This window comes from Protopterus annectens, chromosome 14.part0, assembly GCF_019279795.1.
Source record: "Protopterus annectens isolate FY-2018-M chromosome 14.part0, PAN1.0, whole genome shotgun sequence".
Classification (NCBI taxonomy): Eukaryota; Metazoa; Chordata; order Ceratodontiformes; family Protopteridae; genus Protopterus; species Protopterus annectens.
The window spans coordinates 1,144,095,888-1,144,112,931 of record NC_056748.1 but is presented as its reverse complement, the minus strand read 5'-3'; the positions used below and the strand labels follow the sequence as shown (position 1 = coordinate 1,144,112,931).

At 34.7% G+C, this 17,044-nt stretch overlaps 1 protein-coding gene across 4 annotated transcripts in view; it reads right to left on the bottom strand.

The window, feature by feature from the left end:
• Positions 1-16,351: 16,351 nt before the first annotated feature.
• Positions 16,352-17,044, bottom strand: part of LOC122789462 (peroxisomal N(1)-acetyl-spermine/spermidine oxidase-like) — a 553,705-nt gene continuing 553,012 nt past the window's right edge. For all 4 annotated transcript variants that reach the window (XM_044056941.1, XM_044056942.1, XM_044056943.1 and 1 more), the window contains exon 8: positions 16,352-16,968. In XM_044056941.1, coding sequence (XP_043912876.1) covers positions 16,828-16,968 — 141 coding nt within the window. In that variant the 3' untranslated portion in view covers positions 16,352-16,827. The remainder of the gene's footprint in view (positions 16,969-17,044) is intronic.

Sequence of the window (17,044 nt, the reverse complement as noted above, 5' to 3'; positions counted from 1 at the left end):
TAGCCTATCCTGTTGATATTCTTATTACTAGGTTCATAGGTTGGTACTAGGCTATCGGCTCTAGGGTCTATACAAGCCTAGCCAAACTATTCCCCGGATATTTCTTCCCACAATATTTACTTCCCTGGACCGCTGTCTAGCAGGTAGACTGACGTGATCCCTGGGGTGAATTTCTTATCTCCCATCCAATCGTCTAGGTTCCTTTTGAAGAGGGCCAAGGAGGCGCTCTGCTTGACATGTATGGGCAGTCTATTCCAGAGTATAGGGAGTCTCTGGGTCAGGAACCTATCCCTCCAGCATGTTTTGTTCATTGTGATGACAAGGTTTAGATCCCTGGAGTATGTGGCTCTGAGGGATTGGGATTTCTTTAAGTGGAGCATGTCCAACAGCTCTGAGTTTGACATGGCCTTGTTATGTTAAGCAGAGACTGCCTCTGAGTGGACGATATCCCACAGAGTATAGCTGGAGGTTTTTTTTTTACACGGTCAGCATAGGGCATCTGCTTTAGGCCTGTCATTCTTTTAGTGAGGTATTTCTGCGGCCTTTCCAGCTGTTGGAAATGTCTTGTGAGGTACATACCAAATGGGGTGTTGTACTCTATAATGGGTCTAATGAGGGATGAGTACAGTGGGACAATGACCTATTTTTTTTCTGGATGAAAAGCCCTTAGTGATGAGGTGTGCCACATAGAAGGCTTTCCTGACTGTTGTGGTGATGTGGTTATCGAAGGTGAGACCACCTTAATAGAGCTATATCAGACTTCAAGGTACCTACCATATGGAAAACCTCCCATATTATACCACTACACAAAGGAGATAAACTCCATAGAACTCTCTATCATCCAATTGCTATTCTAGCCCCCTTATTAAAAATATTAGAAACAGTTGTTCATAAACGTAATAAAGTATGGTATCAAAGACCTGTATATCAACAACTCAGAAACTATACTCATACCAAAACCCAAATCTGATGCATCAAATCCAAACAATTACAGGCCAATAGAATTTTGATATCAATATTTTTGAGTGCTATCTACAGTCTTAGCTAGCAGAATCAAAAAAAAAATCTCACCTCTCATATCTTCTGAACAACTAGGTTTTATGAACAACAGACAGGTATACAATACATTCACCATTGATTCAATCATTAGTTTAAATGTGAATGATAAATGCCCTAGCTATGCACTATCAGTAGATGCATCTAGAGCTTTTGACAGAGTAAACTCTAATTTTCTATTAAAGATACTCAAGAAATTTAGCATTCCTGAAGAATATACAAACATGGTGAGGGCTTTATACAATAATGCGACAACACTATCTATAAATAAAAAGTAATCAAAACCTATTCAAATCATTAACAATACAAAGGCAAGGATGTCCACTATCACCATACCTGTTCAATATATACATTGAACCTCTTCTTCTTAAAATATCACAAAGAACTTACCACCATCTTATGAATATTTAAAAAATCCCAATAAAGTTTACAGCTTTCACTGATGATCTTAATACTTACTTTGAATTCCTTAATACAGATTTAAACAAGATCTTGAATTCCACTGAAAATTTTTCAAAGGTATCTAATTATGCCATTAACCCAAACAAATCAGTCATATTCCCTTTGAATACTCTAGGACATAAGGAATTCTATTTCCCCAAAACTGAAATAAAAGTAAATTATAATCTCAAATATCTGGGTATCATGTTCACTCACCCCCAATCTGATATGACTAAAAATAATTTGTTTAAAACCCGGGCTAATATCACAGAAGACACTAAAAGATGGCTAAATCTTAATTTATCTCCACTATCTATAGTTAAAATGAAAATTCTCCCAAGATTATTGTTTCACTTTAATGCTATTAATCAAAATATACCAAATAATTTCTTTTCAAAACTTGGGACACTACTAGGGAAATGTATTTGGCATCCAAAAAATACAAGAATAAAATACTCTAGATTAACATTACCCAAACAAAAAGGGGGTCTAGAACTACCCGTTTTCAAACATACTATGACTTGATAAACGCTAGTCAAATTATGCAAATAGCAAATTCTGAACCATCTAACAAAGCATGGTATCCATTATGGATTAAAATATATTACAATCATTTAGTCTCACCAAATTTAAACCCTAAAGCAATACCCTTTCTAAATTCTAAGACATTAAGGTATTTTAAAATCCACCCCATAATCATAAGAAATACATTACTATTTCAAAAGCTGGCATCCTCCCTAAATCTTAAGAGTACTTTGTTACTAGGACAACCAATACACCTAAATCCTAATATTAAATTAAATAACACTATGATAAACATAAATCAATACCCACTAATTAAAAACACCACTGTATGGGAGTTCTACCAAGTCAAAAGTCTCAACTGAAAATATTACTCAAAGATTAGAAGTAAATAAAAGTTATAACACCATAATCAACCACTTATAATATCTGATTAACACAATTACTACAAATGTTAAAATAGATAACCAAAATATGCAGCTATATCAACAAATTATTAACCTGTTACTTTCGAGATCCAAAATGTTATGAAACACATATAGATTAATAACAAGTATTAGATACCAAGATGCACTTGTATATTCAAAATTTTGGGAAGGAAAAAATAACATGATTACCTGCTGCAATTGAACTCACTTTGAAATTAACCCCTCTCAAAAAACTAATTTATACCCAAATTATGATTAACAATAATGCCTATCACACACCACTCTTTATAAGCAAAATTAATCCTTCTCACTCTCCTTATTGCCCCACATGTCCAAACAGTGTAGCGGACACACTTCATATTTTCTGGAGCTGTAAGAATGTTTACAAATTATGGTGTTTGTTAAGAAGCAAGTTAGAAAAAAAAGGGATACACTAAATCTACCCTGTCATGGGAAATTGCAATTTTACATGCATTCCCCACCAACTTTTCCTGTGTAAACAAACACATCATAGTAACATTGTGTGCAATGATGAAATCATACATAGCTCAAAATTGGTTAGATAGAAAATTACATGGGAAGAATTTAAAGGAATGGCTATAAAATACATATTAGCCAGCAAATTACAAGAACCCCCTAAAAAAGATCCTATTATCAGAAATATTGGAAAACGCTTATAGAAATCTTATGGTAAAACTGGTTTATGAACAAGAAACTACATCATCATCATTACTCGTAAATAAGGAAAATAAAGAAAAACGTGTTCCCATCTTAAAATTGGAAAGGTCTAGGAAGTGTAAATAAAATGAACATTTCAAGGTGACATCAATTGTATATAGTGTACATAGTACAATATACAATTTAAGTTAGGTAGGCTAGAATGTCTTGATGCAAATGTTTTTATGTCAGATTCTATTATGATTAAATATCTCAAAGTAGATTTTGTCTTGCAACTTAAATGTGAATAGTTTGAATGTTAGTTAATTCTACATACTGATAACTGAACACTGATGCTATATGTTCTGTATATCTTATGCTTATTGCAAATTGATACTCCATGTATCTTGTCCTTATATATTTCTGTTTTACTGTTTTTCTTGCATTAAAAAAAAAAGAGGAAAATGCATGAAAAATATATTTGAAAAAAAAGAAACAGCTGTTCACACTCAACTAATGTACTACCTCCAAAAAAGGATTTATCTAAATCACGGCACAGCTTCAGACCCTCTCACAGCACTACTGTGTTTTACCAACACAGTTAAACACTACAGAAACAGTGGACTATTTGTCAATACCGTATGTTTAGATCCATCAAAAGCTTTCAACATGGTCAACCACAATATGCTTCTTAATACACTATCCACCCTACACATTAGCACCTCCTCTATCTCATAGTTCACAAACTACCTATCACGATGTCAGCAAGCAGTCCAATGGCAAAACCAATTGTCCCCTCTTTTACCAATTTCCTTAGGGGTCCCCCTCAAGGCTCTATCCTTGGGCCATTACTTTTCTCTCTATTAACCAACCAGCTCTATTCCTCCACACCTACTGCCTCAGTAGTACAATATGCAGATGACACCACCCTTATATGTGCTGCCCCCACATTAAAAGATCTTCGCTCCCTAAACCAAAACCACTTCTCATTAGCCAAAACCTGGTTCGCTAACTCCCATCTTATTCGTAATCCCCCCCCCCAAAAAAAACTACTTTTCAGCCCATGTAGACCCCTCCTCCAAATGAATTTAGCATCAGGTCCAAAAACAATACCCAGACCACTTCAACCACCCACACTAAGGTGTAGAAATAGACAACCTGAGGTTTGACATCCATATAGCACAAACCATCAAGAAAGTTCACAAAAAACTAGGACTCCTCAATCGGAACAAGCAATTTCTCACTAGAGAAAGTAAAGCCACAATAGCTAGAACCCATCTCTTATCTATCCTCCTCTACACAGCCCCGATTTTAACTAATCTTTGCAAGGCTGATTTAAACAAATGAGAATCTTGTTATAACAAGATTGCCAGGTTTGCTACAGCGGCCTCATATAGGACCCTTCACTGTGCATCACTTAAAACAGTTAAACTGGCTTGAGCTGCCTCAGCTACTGTAACTCAAACAACTGTCAATTGCACACAAGTTATACTGTTACCCTGATAAAATCCCAGCACACCAGGATCTAATTCAACCCTATACTACTACAAGAATCAATCAGTAACAATTCATCTACAACATCTAGCTATAACATCTGACATAGTTACAATGTGAAAAATTCACACCAATCCCTTGTATAATGTCATTATGTGGCACCGGTTCTTTTATTGAGGCTTTTCTACATTAATCCCATTGATAATACTTCAATGAATGTCATTATTTTTACTATATACTGAATGATACTGAGAGCTGTACATTTCTTCTCAACCATTATTTGTTGCCTGGAACTATTCACCATATGCTGATACCCTTTTTCTTGATTACACTGTGTTTTTGTTTTTCTTTCTAAACTATGTATATAAACTGGAGCTAGTCTCCCTGGGCATCTGCTGAAAATGGACCTGTGTCCACTTGGACTTACCCAGTAAACAAATGTAAAATAAATAATTAAAAATAAAGAATTAAAAATAAATAAATAGTATAAGCCTGTCTACTGTAATTCTTTTTTACATTTTAGCAGTGAACACCCTTTTTTTCAAAAAAAAAGAAATATAGTTAATGGACAATAAGTTACAGCAGCCCATATGACCTCCCAATTCTGAGACTTTATAAAAGAATGTGATTTCTTTAAAAATATGTTTTTATAGAGAGGGTACCCCGCATCAGTTATTGATGAAGTTCAAAAGAAGCTGTCATTGGTTGGAGCAAAAATATGTCCCAATTATTACTGACAGTAATTTTCATACTCCATCCATAGGGGTAGTTATCTACACGATTAGACCATAAACATGATAAAAAGTATACTACAGCTTTATGTTTAGAGTTCAACTAAGACACAACAACTATTACATATGTATTACTTAAATACTGGCACATGTTTAAACAGCTACCATTACCATTAAGGTATTTAATGTACCCACTAAGATTATTTATAAAAAGAGGATCTTTGAAAATTTTCTATGAAAAGAAAAAAGGAGGTTGTGGTATGGGGCAATAAGATCAAGGATGGGTACTTACAAATGTGGGGCTTGTAAACAGTGCCCCTATACTGGTAATGGTGACAGCACAAATTTTATGTCCTCGAACAAATCAAAAAAGAAGGGGTCAATGAGAGGACAAACTGGAATACAGAATTAATTTGGCAGCTGGTGCTGGAAGCAAACAAAGAACCAGACTTAAATGAAGTCATTTCTATAACCACTGTGTTAAAACTCAGATCAGCAAAACTATGACTTCTTTAATATTTAACAATTTACCAAGTTTACATTTTGGGATTAAAATAGTAATTTATTTGTGTGTGTATATATATGTATATATATATATATATATATATATATATATATATAGATTCACAACATGAGAATATCTGAACTGGTAGATGGTTTGGTCCTTTAAAATGATGTAATACTTTTAATCAATTTACTAGTGTCTGACCTAGGTACATATATCAGTCAACTGGCTGTAATTTTCAGTTCTGATGAAGTCCTACAAGTTATGTGGATGAAAGTGCTCAACTGTAATTATGCAATAAACATCAATCTAAATATTTTTGAGGCTGTACTTTAATTTCTTTTTATACTTGTGGACCAAGGTTTAGGGATCAGACCTCACATAGAAGGATTTCATTACTACTGTGGATACGTGGTGGTCAAAGTTCAGACTGCTAACAACCTGAGTACCCAGATCGTGTACAACTGGGTCTACACTTAGAGGGGTGCTCTCTATAATATAATTAGCAAGGATGTCAGATTTCCAAAGGGAATAATAATGCATTCTTTTTTTTGCATTTAGCTTTAATCTATGGCTTTGCCACCAATCATTTGTCTCCCTTAACCTTGTCTGCAGTATAGTAGCATCACTGGAGGACTCAATGATTGGGCACAATTTGCAACAGTCAGTGAACTTGGTCAGTCACGGGCAAGTCCAGGGTTGCCCGGATTTCTGATTAATTCCGAACAGTAAGGGGCCCAGCACAGAACCCTGTGGTATGCCTCTGGTAACTGGTCTTTCGCTAGAGGTGAAGTCACCCCCTTTGACAGTACATGTCCTGCTGGTGAGCCAGTTGGCTATCCATTTGGTAATTTATGGGTTAATTCCCAATTGGGAGAGTTTTTGTATAATACCTGAATGGGGGATTGTGTCAAATGTCCTGGCTAGGTCAAGGTAGGTGGTATGTACTGCCTTTCCCTCATACCGGGCCTTAGTGACTTTCTTGAAGAAGTCAATTATGTTTAACAGGCATGATCTACCTTTAACGAATCTGAACTGGGTTGGGGCCAGAGTTTGGAGAGTACCTATCTCCTTGTTAATAAGGTCCATAATGATTCGTTCCATGGCCTTGCAAATGAGACTAGTCAAGCTTATGGGCCTATAATTCCCAGGATCGGTTGATGAGCCCCCTTTGTATTGAGGGATTACTGTTGCTGTCCTCAATTCTGCCAGAACATAGCTAGTTTGCAGGCTGTGGTTAAACAGGGATCCAAGTGGGTCTGCTAGATCATGTTTTAAGTTGTTTAAAAGGCAACCTGGGATGCTGTTTGGTCTCATTGATGCTGTGTTTTTGGCCTTACAGAGCACAAAGATGACCTGCTCTCTACAAAATGTACGGCGAGGAATGGTGGCAGGAATACGTCGTTATGTATTGTGAAATCATACGTAGCAATATTATTTTTCTAACCTCATTTACACTATTTGGTGGTTATAACATTCTTATTTGACCACACCCAAACTAAACTATGAACTCACTCCATCCCGCTACAAATCTGTTACTGGAATTCTTTACATATTACGTATGTGGAACTTGATCATTGTGCTGAACAAGGTTTTCAGAAAACCTCCACTAAATTAATAAGTAATAATAAACACATACATTAAATGAACATCTGACTTTGAATACATATAAATCTAATGCATGGCTAGGTTACCACTTTTAGCCATAATACAGTACAGCTGTGTAAGTAAATGTACTAATATATATATATATATATATATATATATATATATATATATATATATATATATATATTTATATATATATATATATATATATACACACACACACATACACACACACACATATAAAATATGTTTAGTTACTTTAACCTCAATTCTGATTTGATTAGATTTAGTACACTCTTGCATCACAACAGAGATTTCAATGGTAGATTCAAAACACGTTTTTTTTCATGACGACATTACCATAAAGTTTTGGTATAATTCTCCCATTTAGCATACTGGTGCACACTCATGCACACACCTGCTGCACACTTTTATATATTACTAGTTTACTTTATCATATCAACTGTTTCCTGAAATGTGTGCTTTTCTACTAGTTTTCATTATATAAACATTTTTGGGGGGCTGTAAACATGTAAATGGTCATGATAGGTGTTTTTTTTTCTCTCAGCTGCAAAGCACTGACATTTTCTGAACTGTAAATAACTTAGTTTTTATGCACACTAATACATATGGTTGCATGCTTACTAGATATCATTACACAGATATATATTTATAGTCGTTTATAGTGTTTATAAGTCGTAAACATTGGTAAATAAGTAAAAACAGCATTTATGGTCAGATAGCTGTGTGTGTTTTTTCTTGTATGTACCTAATATGCCGTTTTTACTTATTTACCAATGTGTACAACTTTAGTTCTCGTCACAGACCTGATGAAGGCTTTATTGCATTAGTTACCCAAAAACTATTTAGTTAAAAGTCAGTCTTTGTATATGTGTGGTATGCTTTTCTTAATACTTGATTTTGGAATATGGGTTGCAAACAGGTAGTGTTTTCCTTAACTAGGATTTAGTTCGATATAATCAGTAGTAGTGTGTGGGGGGTGGGTACTTCTTAAATGCACTTTAACGGCCCTGTTTATATTGTTTGCCTGGAATAGGCTGGTTTAAAATTAAACAATACATATACTTTCCACGCCTACTTCTAAATGTATAAAAGCTGATATGTTTAAGATTGTAAAGTATTTCTTACTTTTTTGTTATTGAGAATCGCTTGTCTGTGACAAATAAAGGCTTGTTGCTTTAGAACACTACCTGGGTTTCATGATTTTTGGAAATTGTGACCGAGCTCATGAACGAAGTTTTAAGACTACTAGTTTTTCAGTTTTTCCTCAACACTCGTGTTGGTGAGGTTGGAATTAGACAGATTCCTGTGCTTGTTCATTTTGTTTATTTTGACTGTATACAACTTTATGCTTTGCATTGTTCTTGTAAGCATTCCATAAAATGTAATGCAATGGTGCATTCATCATGGTGGAGAGGTATATCAGCGTCATATGCAAATAAAGTAGTTCTGTAAAATAAAGGTCTTCACTGTAATTACCAAACAAGTATTTTGCAGACTTGCACTGATTTGTAACAGAGTCACTGCTGTACTTTATCATGTACTCATCCAATAGCTAAGATGAAACTGCAGACATCATTACAGACTTCCATCATGCTCAAGTACTGCAATGACTTTTAAAAGAAACGAAAACTAGAACAGTCCACCAATAAACACAGTAATATGTTAAGTTCTAGTGACACAGCATCAACGAATTATGTACCAGCACTTCCAAATCTCTCCACAGATCACCAAGTTTATTGTATAAAATAAAAGTTAAGCGCTTTCATCTTACATCCAAGACTTCTTCAGAACAAAGATTCATACTTAAACAGTTCAATTTATAATCCCATCTCTCATCACATGGTTTGAATCCCACAAGACATAATGCTTATTTAAAGTGCAAGTGCTACATTTTATTCATCCCCTTTCATACTGAAATTCATATACATGCTGGTACTTTTTTTTAAAAAAAATATTTGTTACATGAACAAATGTTTTCTAAAATGTACTTGTGTACAAGATACTTGTATAAAAATCCTGTATAAAAATTCTAATAAAAGCATTACAACCACTCTATACTTATTTACACTTGCTCTAAAAAGTAATCTTGTGTGTGAAGGTTGTATATTTTGTTTTGTTTTATTTTGTTTTACTTTGGTTTATAGCAGGGGCTTTACCGATATATATTCATTTATTCCAGGATATACAGATGCATTGAGCAAAATCTGCCACCTGGTTTCTTTTTCCCCTACTATTTTTTTGATATCCCCTCCCCTCCTGTTGGGTTTGATTATTTCCAAGATACCAAAATGGAAAGTATCACATTTTGCATTCTCCTTGATGTGTTTCCATAAAGCATTTTTTTCATCATGTTTCTTTATACAATACAGGTGATCGTATATCCTGTTTCGTAGGCATCTGATGGTCTTGCCTACGTAGAAACAAGCGCACTGTGTACATTTAGCTAAATATATTAGATATTTGGATCTACAGTTCCCTTCTTTAAACCTTATTATTGTGTTGTTGTAATTCTCTAACCTAATACTCGGGCTATTCACTATGAATTGACATTGTATACATGTTCCACATCTTCTGGTACCCAAAGTTTCCTTTGTAGTACCTTTACTTTTGATTTTCTTTTCTAACAAATTTTTGATATTGTCTCCATTCTTATGTACATAAGTTGGTCCTTCCCCCACAACCTTGTATACTATTTCATCTGCCCTCAGTATATTCCAGTTTTTTCTTATAATATTTTTAATTGTCTCACATTCTGGTGCATATCTTAGAATACATGCTTTGCTATATTTGTTGATATCTTTTCCATTGTCCATACAATTATCAGCAACTTCTTTTGTAATACCCAACAAAGGTCTGTACCTAGTTTTACTTAGTTTCTTTACATACTGTATAATGTCAAGAATCATGCTCCATGGATACCCCCTATCTAAAAAGAAGTGTCCTGTTTTCAATAATTCCCTATCCAAATCTGTGGGTTCCGAAGTCATCCGAGCCACTCGAATGCATTGTCCCTTTATTATGTTTCTCTTTTGCTTGTATGGATGGTTACTCGAGAAGTGTAAGTACGAATTGCTAAAGGTGGCCTTCCTGTAAATATTGGATTTGAATTTCCCTTCTTTCATAGTTATAAGGGTGTCGAGGTAGGGAATGCTTTCTTTCTCAATGTTAAATGTAAATTTGAAATTTTCACTACATGAATTGAGATAAATCCTAAATTCATCCAATTCACACTGACTACCCTTCCAAACGATAAAAATATCATCTAGGAACCTAAGATAGCCGGACATGTACCCACTCCATTTAGTATTTAAGATGTGTTCAGTCTCCCAATCAAAAAGTACCATGTTGGCGTATATGGGGGCACAGGATGCCCCCATTGCCACCCCCCTGGTTTGCTTGTAATATTCTCCTTCGTAGAATATGTAATTGTGTGATAACACTAACTCCATAAATTCTAAAATGAGTAGGGTTCTGTCCCATGACACACAACCTAAATGCTTGATACTTTTTTCAAATCTTTCCAGTCCTTCTTCTTTGGGAATGATAGAAAAAAGGTCCACCACATCAATTGTAATGAGACAACCACCTTTGTTCACCATATCTGGTTTCAATCTTCCTAAAAAATCCCATGAATCTGTTACAAGATGAGAAATACTTGTAAAGCTCTTTTTTAGCCATTTGTCAATTACTTTACCAAAAGGAAAAGTTTTAGAGTCACTTCCGGATATGATGGGTCTAAAAGGGGGGTCATGTATGTTTTTATGAATTTTCGGTATTCCTACTATGGTGCCAATTATTGGATTGTCCACCTTTAAAAATTTGTAAAGGTCTTGGTCTATTCTGTTTTCTAATAACAAATCTTCTAAATACAAATTAATTTTGTGATATCCGATATTGACTTCATTTACTGATGACATACTGTAGTTACCGGATTTCAATAATATAGTGTGAATTTTGTTGGTATAATCACTCATGGGGTAAAGCACTACCCCACCCCCCTTGTCCGGTTTCATGATTCTAATATTTTGGTCTTCTCGTAATTGTTTCAAGATGGTATATTCCTTAGATGTCAAATTACATCGATTCTTTGAATTCCTACAAGTTCTACTGTACCTATAAATTTCATCTGTTACCAGTTTCTCAAAAGTTTTTAACAAATTATTTAATGGTGGAGTATAGTTACTTGTGGTCCTAAATTCCTTGATGACAGTGTTGTTTGATTTCCCCTCAAAGGTAATACCTAAATTGAGTTTCCTAATGTATTTTTTAATGTCCACTATACAATCAGTGACATTAAAATTATCCTTAGGAATGTATTTCATACCTTTGGACAGTAAGGTGAAATGATCTACTGTCAACTCCACCCCCACAAAATTGTAAATGTTGAAATTATCATAGGTGCTGACTATGTCATTGACTTTAACTATTTTTTTATCACCATATGTTCCTGAACATTCCATTTCAGTCATTCCCTTCTCATTTAACCTTTCTGGTACCAATCCTTCCCATGTTGTCTTTCTTCCTGGGGCCAGTTCCTTCCCATGTCCTCCCCTAAAAAATCAGGGCACATTTTATCGTTTCCATAGTCTTCTCTTCTATAATTTCTATAATTTTTGTTACCATGATTGTTAAATCTATGGTCTCTAAAATTATTATTATAGCTAGGTCTGTTGTAGTTCCATTTTTGAGTATATCTAGGGGGAAGTTTCTTTTGTTCTTCCTTTTCCCATACATATGCTATCCCATCCTTGTACTGATCCAAATCCCTTTGCAACTTCTTACACTTCCTTTCAAATTGCTTGTTTATCTGTCCTTCTACCCAATTGTACTGTGCATTCAAATACATTTCACTCTCATTGTACAACATATCGTCACAAATAACATTGTTTAACTCGTCAAGTTCAACTAATAATGAACAAATTCTGTTGTCATTACATCCTATAATAAATTGCATAAAAGAGAACCCAAAACTATCAAACAGTTTAACACATTCATTTTTACTGTATTCATCCAAAATAATTCCCATAGGGACCTTGAAAAAACGTAAACCCTTCGGAACAATCCCAGAATCAATACATTTTTTAAGGTAATTATTATCTAATTGTAAACTTTTGAGTAACTTTAGTTTTTTACCAAATAGGAAAATAGTGTCCTTCAATGTCCGCTCTTCATTCTCGACATAATGAGGTTTGTTACAGACCTTTGTTGGGTATTACAAAAGAAGTTGCTGATAATTGTATGGACAATGGAAAAGATATCAACAAATATAGCAAAGCATGTATTCTAAGATATGCACCAGAATGTGAGACAATTAAAAATATTATAAGAAAAAACTGGAATATACTGAGGGCAGATGAAATAGTATACAAGGTTGTGGGGGAAGGACCAACTTATGTACATAAGAATGGAGACAATATCAAAAATTTGTTAGAAAAGAAAATCAAAAGTAAAGGTACTACAAAGGAAACTTTGGGTACCAGAAGATGTGGAACATGTATACAATGTCAATTCATAGTGAATAGCCCGAGTATTAGGTTAGAGAATTACAACAACACAATAATAAGGTTTAAAGAAGGGAACTGTAGATCCAAATATCTAATATATTTAGCTAAATGTACACAGTGCTTGTTTCTCGTAGGCAAGACCATCAGATGCCTACGAAACAGGATATCGATCACCTGTATTGTATAAAGAAACATGATGAAAAAAATGCTTTATGGAAACACATCAAGGAGAATGCAAAATGTGATACTTTCCATTTTGGTATCTTGGAAATAATCAAACCCAACAGGAGGGGAGGGGATATCAAAAAAATAGTAGGGGAAAAAGAAACCAGGTGGCAGATTTTGCTCAATGCATCTGTATATCCTGGAATAAATGAATATATATCGGTAAAGCCCCTGCTATAAACCAAAGTAAAACAAAATAAAACAAAACAAAATATACAACCTTCACACACAAGATTACTTTTTAGAGCAAGTGTAAATAAGTATAGAGTGGTTGTACGTTTTTATTAGAATTTTTATACAGGATTTTTATACAAGTATCTTGTACACAAGTACATTTTAGAAAACATTTGTTCATGTAACAAATATTTTTTTTAAAAAAAAGTACCAGCATGTATATGAATTTCAGTATGAAAGGGGATGAATAAAATGTAGCACTAGCACTTTAAATAAGCATTATGTCTTGTGGGATTCAAACCATGTGATGAGAGATGGGATTATAAATTGAACTGTTTAAGTATGAATCTTTGTTCTGAAGAAGTCTTGGATGTAAGATGAAAGCGCTTAACTTTTATTTTATACAATAAACTTGGTGATCTGTGGAGAGATTTGGAAGTGCTGGTACATAATTCGTTGATGCTGTGTCACTAGAACTTAACATATTACTGTGTTTACTGCAATGACTTTTACGTATTACTTTTTGAAGTGCACCTGCCAGTTAATGACACACGTCAAATGCTTGGTAAGGTAAATTAAACAGCACACATCGCAAGTGAGCTTCTCTTCCTGTAGATGCCTATATTTTGGTGATGCCAGCAAATAACCTGCCATTTGATGGCACATATAGGCTTTGTTCCAGGTGGATTGTATGCAGATGGTCTGTATGCCTTACACTGCATACACTTTTGTGCACTGCAATACACTTTAGGCATTTCAGTAGAAAAAAAAACATATGCCTATACAGCATAAAGAGGAAATGCTTATCAATAAATATTGTTGGACTGTAGGCTATGCTGAACATGTAGAATGAGCAATGATTACTGTCTCTTCAGTCCTCTCGACATGAATGACAGTCTTTTATCAAAGAAGTGTTATAAAGTTGTTCTCTCTTCTTTGTTCCAAGTGGATTGTGGTACAGAAGGTCTGTAACTCTTAAAAAGTGGCACACAGGGAGAACACATCAATGCCAACCTCTACAACATTTTGGCTCTGTGGGAATCCTGACTGCATATGTCAAAACGGTTTCAAAAAGTGACATCATTCAGAATGACAATACTAATAGTACTAGCATCCCTTGAGATATATATTCTTGGTCATTCGCTAATGCAATCGATATAAAAGAAATCACAAAACTACCTGACAGAAAACAGGGGGCATGTCACTTCCTCAAGCACTATAAATGCAAGCACCACTCATTGCTTAGCTAATAACGCAAAGGAGGAGGTGTTACCAAATAGGAAACCAAGGGTAATCTTTGAATTTGGCAGAATTAGAACCAGCAGCCCTTAACAACACTGCTTAATACTATTTAAGCATCCCTTCTCAAAATCACTCAAAACTAATTTTAGCCATAAAAGCTCTCGGGTACAAATTTCCTGCACTGCATTGTATAAGCAGTGCTACTCTGACGTCTTGCTTATTTTCCAGCATACCATGCACAGCAAAAAAAAATGTTTATAAGTCTTGGTTTGAAGTGAGAATGTACCACATACCAAGATACACAGACAATGGCACTACTTATGTTATCAACAGTTGTAATGAGAACCATATGCATGTCACAGGATGTTTGTGCAATGGATAAAGGCAAAACTTCCACTTTTTGTGACAAATGTATTGGATGACGACCTGTGTGTTACTGACAGCATGGCTGACTTATCTTACTCTCTGCACATTATGGTTTAATGCCTTGGTTGTTGGGCAGCTGTGTAACAACAGCCACTGAAGTCATATCAAGCGCTTCACTTACAACTTTGCAGAGGGTAAGATGACACTGCAGGACTCAGTACGGACTTCCATCATGCTCATGTACTGCAATGACTTCTACCTATTACTTTTTGTAGTGCATCTGACAGTTGACGATGCATGTCAAATACTATGTTAAGGTGAACTAAACAGCACACATCACAAATGATCTTTTGGAATAAAGTGTGCAAATATGGCTTGCATACTTAAGTTTTTAATTTTCTGCCCGACTAAAATTACATCCTTCCCTACGTTTTGTACGTGATGATGCCCTACGGATTTCCTCAATTTTTCCTCATCACTACTTTGCACTGTAATGGTAGCTCTTGGGTCTTTTCAACGAGCAACACCAGTATTTTCTGTCCTCCTTGTGCCTTTCCAATGAATTCAGGCTGTATGGTGGATACAATGAGCACGGATTTCACCTTCAGTGAAGGAATCACTTGATAAGTCTGACGTATTAGTCCAGGTCTACATCCCTGCTCTGTATTATTCATAACTGATGACATACTGTCTGATAAACATTACTAAAATCTTCAACAACACAGTCATTTCACTTTTAAGAGCTAACCAAGCAAAAACATTATTCAAGTGTAAAGTCCTTTAGCCTAAGTAATTTCTTAGTAAAGTTCACAGGCAAGGTCTACATATTCAAAATGTAAAATAGATAACATAGCTCTGGCCATGTACACTCATTCAAATAAAACCTCCTCCTGAAATACTATCAGTATTATCAGTATTACAACTGCATGCACAACAAAAACTCCCTTTATAAAGAGTAGTGTTTCTTAAATGGAAAACCACATTCCTCTTTGCATACAATACTTCACAGTGTTGCAAAATGATGAAAGGATTATAACAATATATATGGAAGCATTGTAGAATAACAGCAAAACATCTTCAAACAGATAGTAATAATGTAAAAGGTATGTCTGTTCTATATTCTAGTTATTTTATAAAAATGTTTTATTTATAATTACAGTAAAGTTACTTATTGAAAATTTAAGATACCAACAGACTTTCCTGATTCATTATTCACAGAAGTATTTTGTCAAAGTCTGAGCCTCAATCTTTGCATGGCAGTACTGTAGTCTGTTTTGGAATTTTTATATTTGGATCCTCCTCTGAAATATATTAATGTATGTGTGTATCGGCTTACTATGACTATATAATTTTCAGGAATTCTGTCTCACAATATGTCAGTCCAGTAATATTTATTGCAGTTGTAACTGAAGACAGCGATCTCAAATTTGAAACAGTGAAGATAAGAAAAAGGTGATGTTTAAATCTAGGTATTTTAACATTTTCACATTGTAAAACTGATATCTAGTGTGCACCCACAAAGCAGTGTAAATAAACAGAGCTGGTGGTGTAGTTGTATCTCAACATTTCCATTAAGAAGCAACTCATTTACTAAAGAAATGACAACTGGTTTTCAAAGATTCAAAAATTTACATTCAATATCATTATAGTAAACCATATATAAAATTACACATGGACTGGAATATAGCTATACAAACAAATGCTAATAATTTGTGCAATCTACATCTCTCACAATGCAATAAATAATCTGGTATTCTAACATATCTGCCATACTATATTGTACTGCTGATTGAAAACGTGAAAAAAGAAATAAGATTTACATATTACTGATGCATCAAAAGTATCTGTATTCACAGTTTTGAATTCAGCTTTTCGGCTGTATAAAAATGGATAATACGATCTGCCTCTCTCCGTCCTGAGAGTAAAGCACCATGGGTGGTCGAGTAGAATGTACGATGAGTGGCTTCTCCAGCAAACAAAACCTGCAAGGGCTACAAAAACAAACTTTTCAGTTAGCCACCGCAATGCCTGTACTTCACTTTTGAATGAAATGCCTTCTAATGCAGG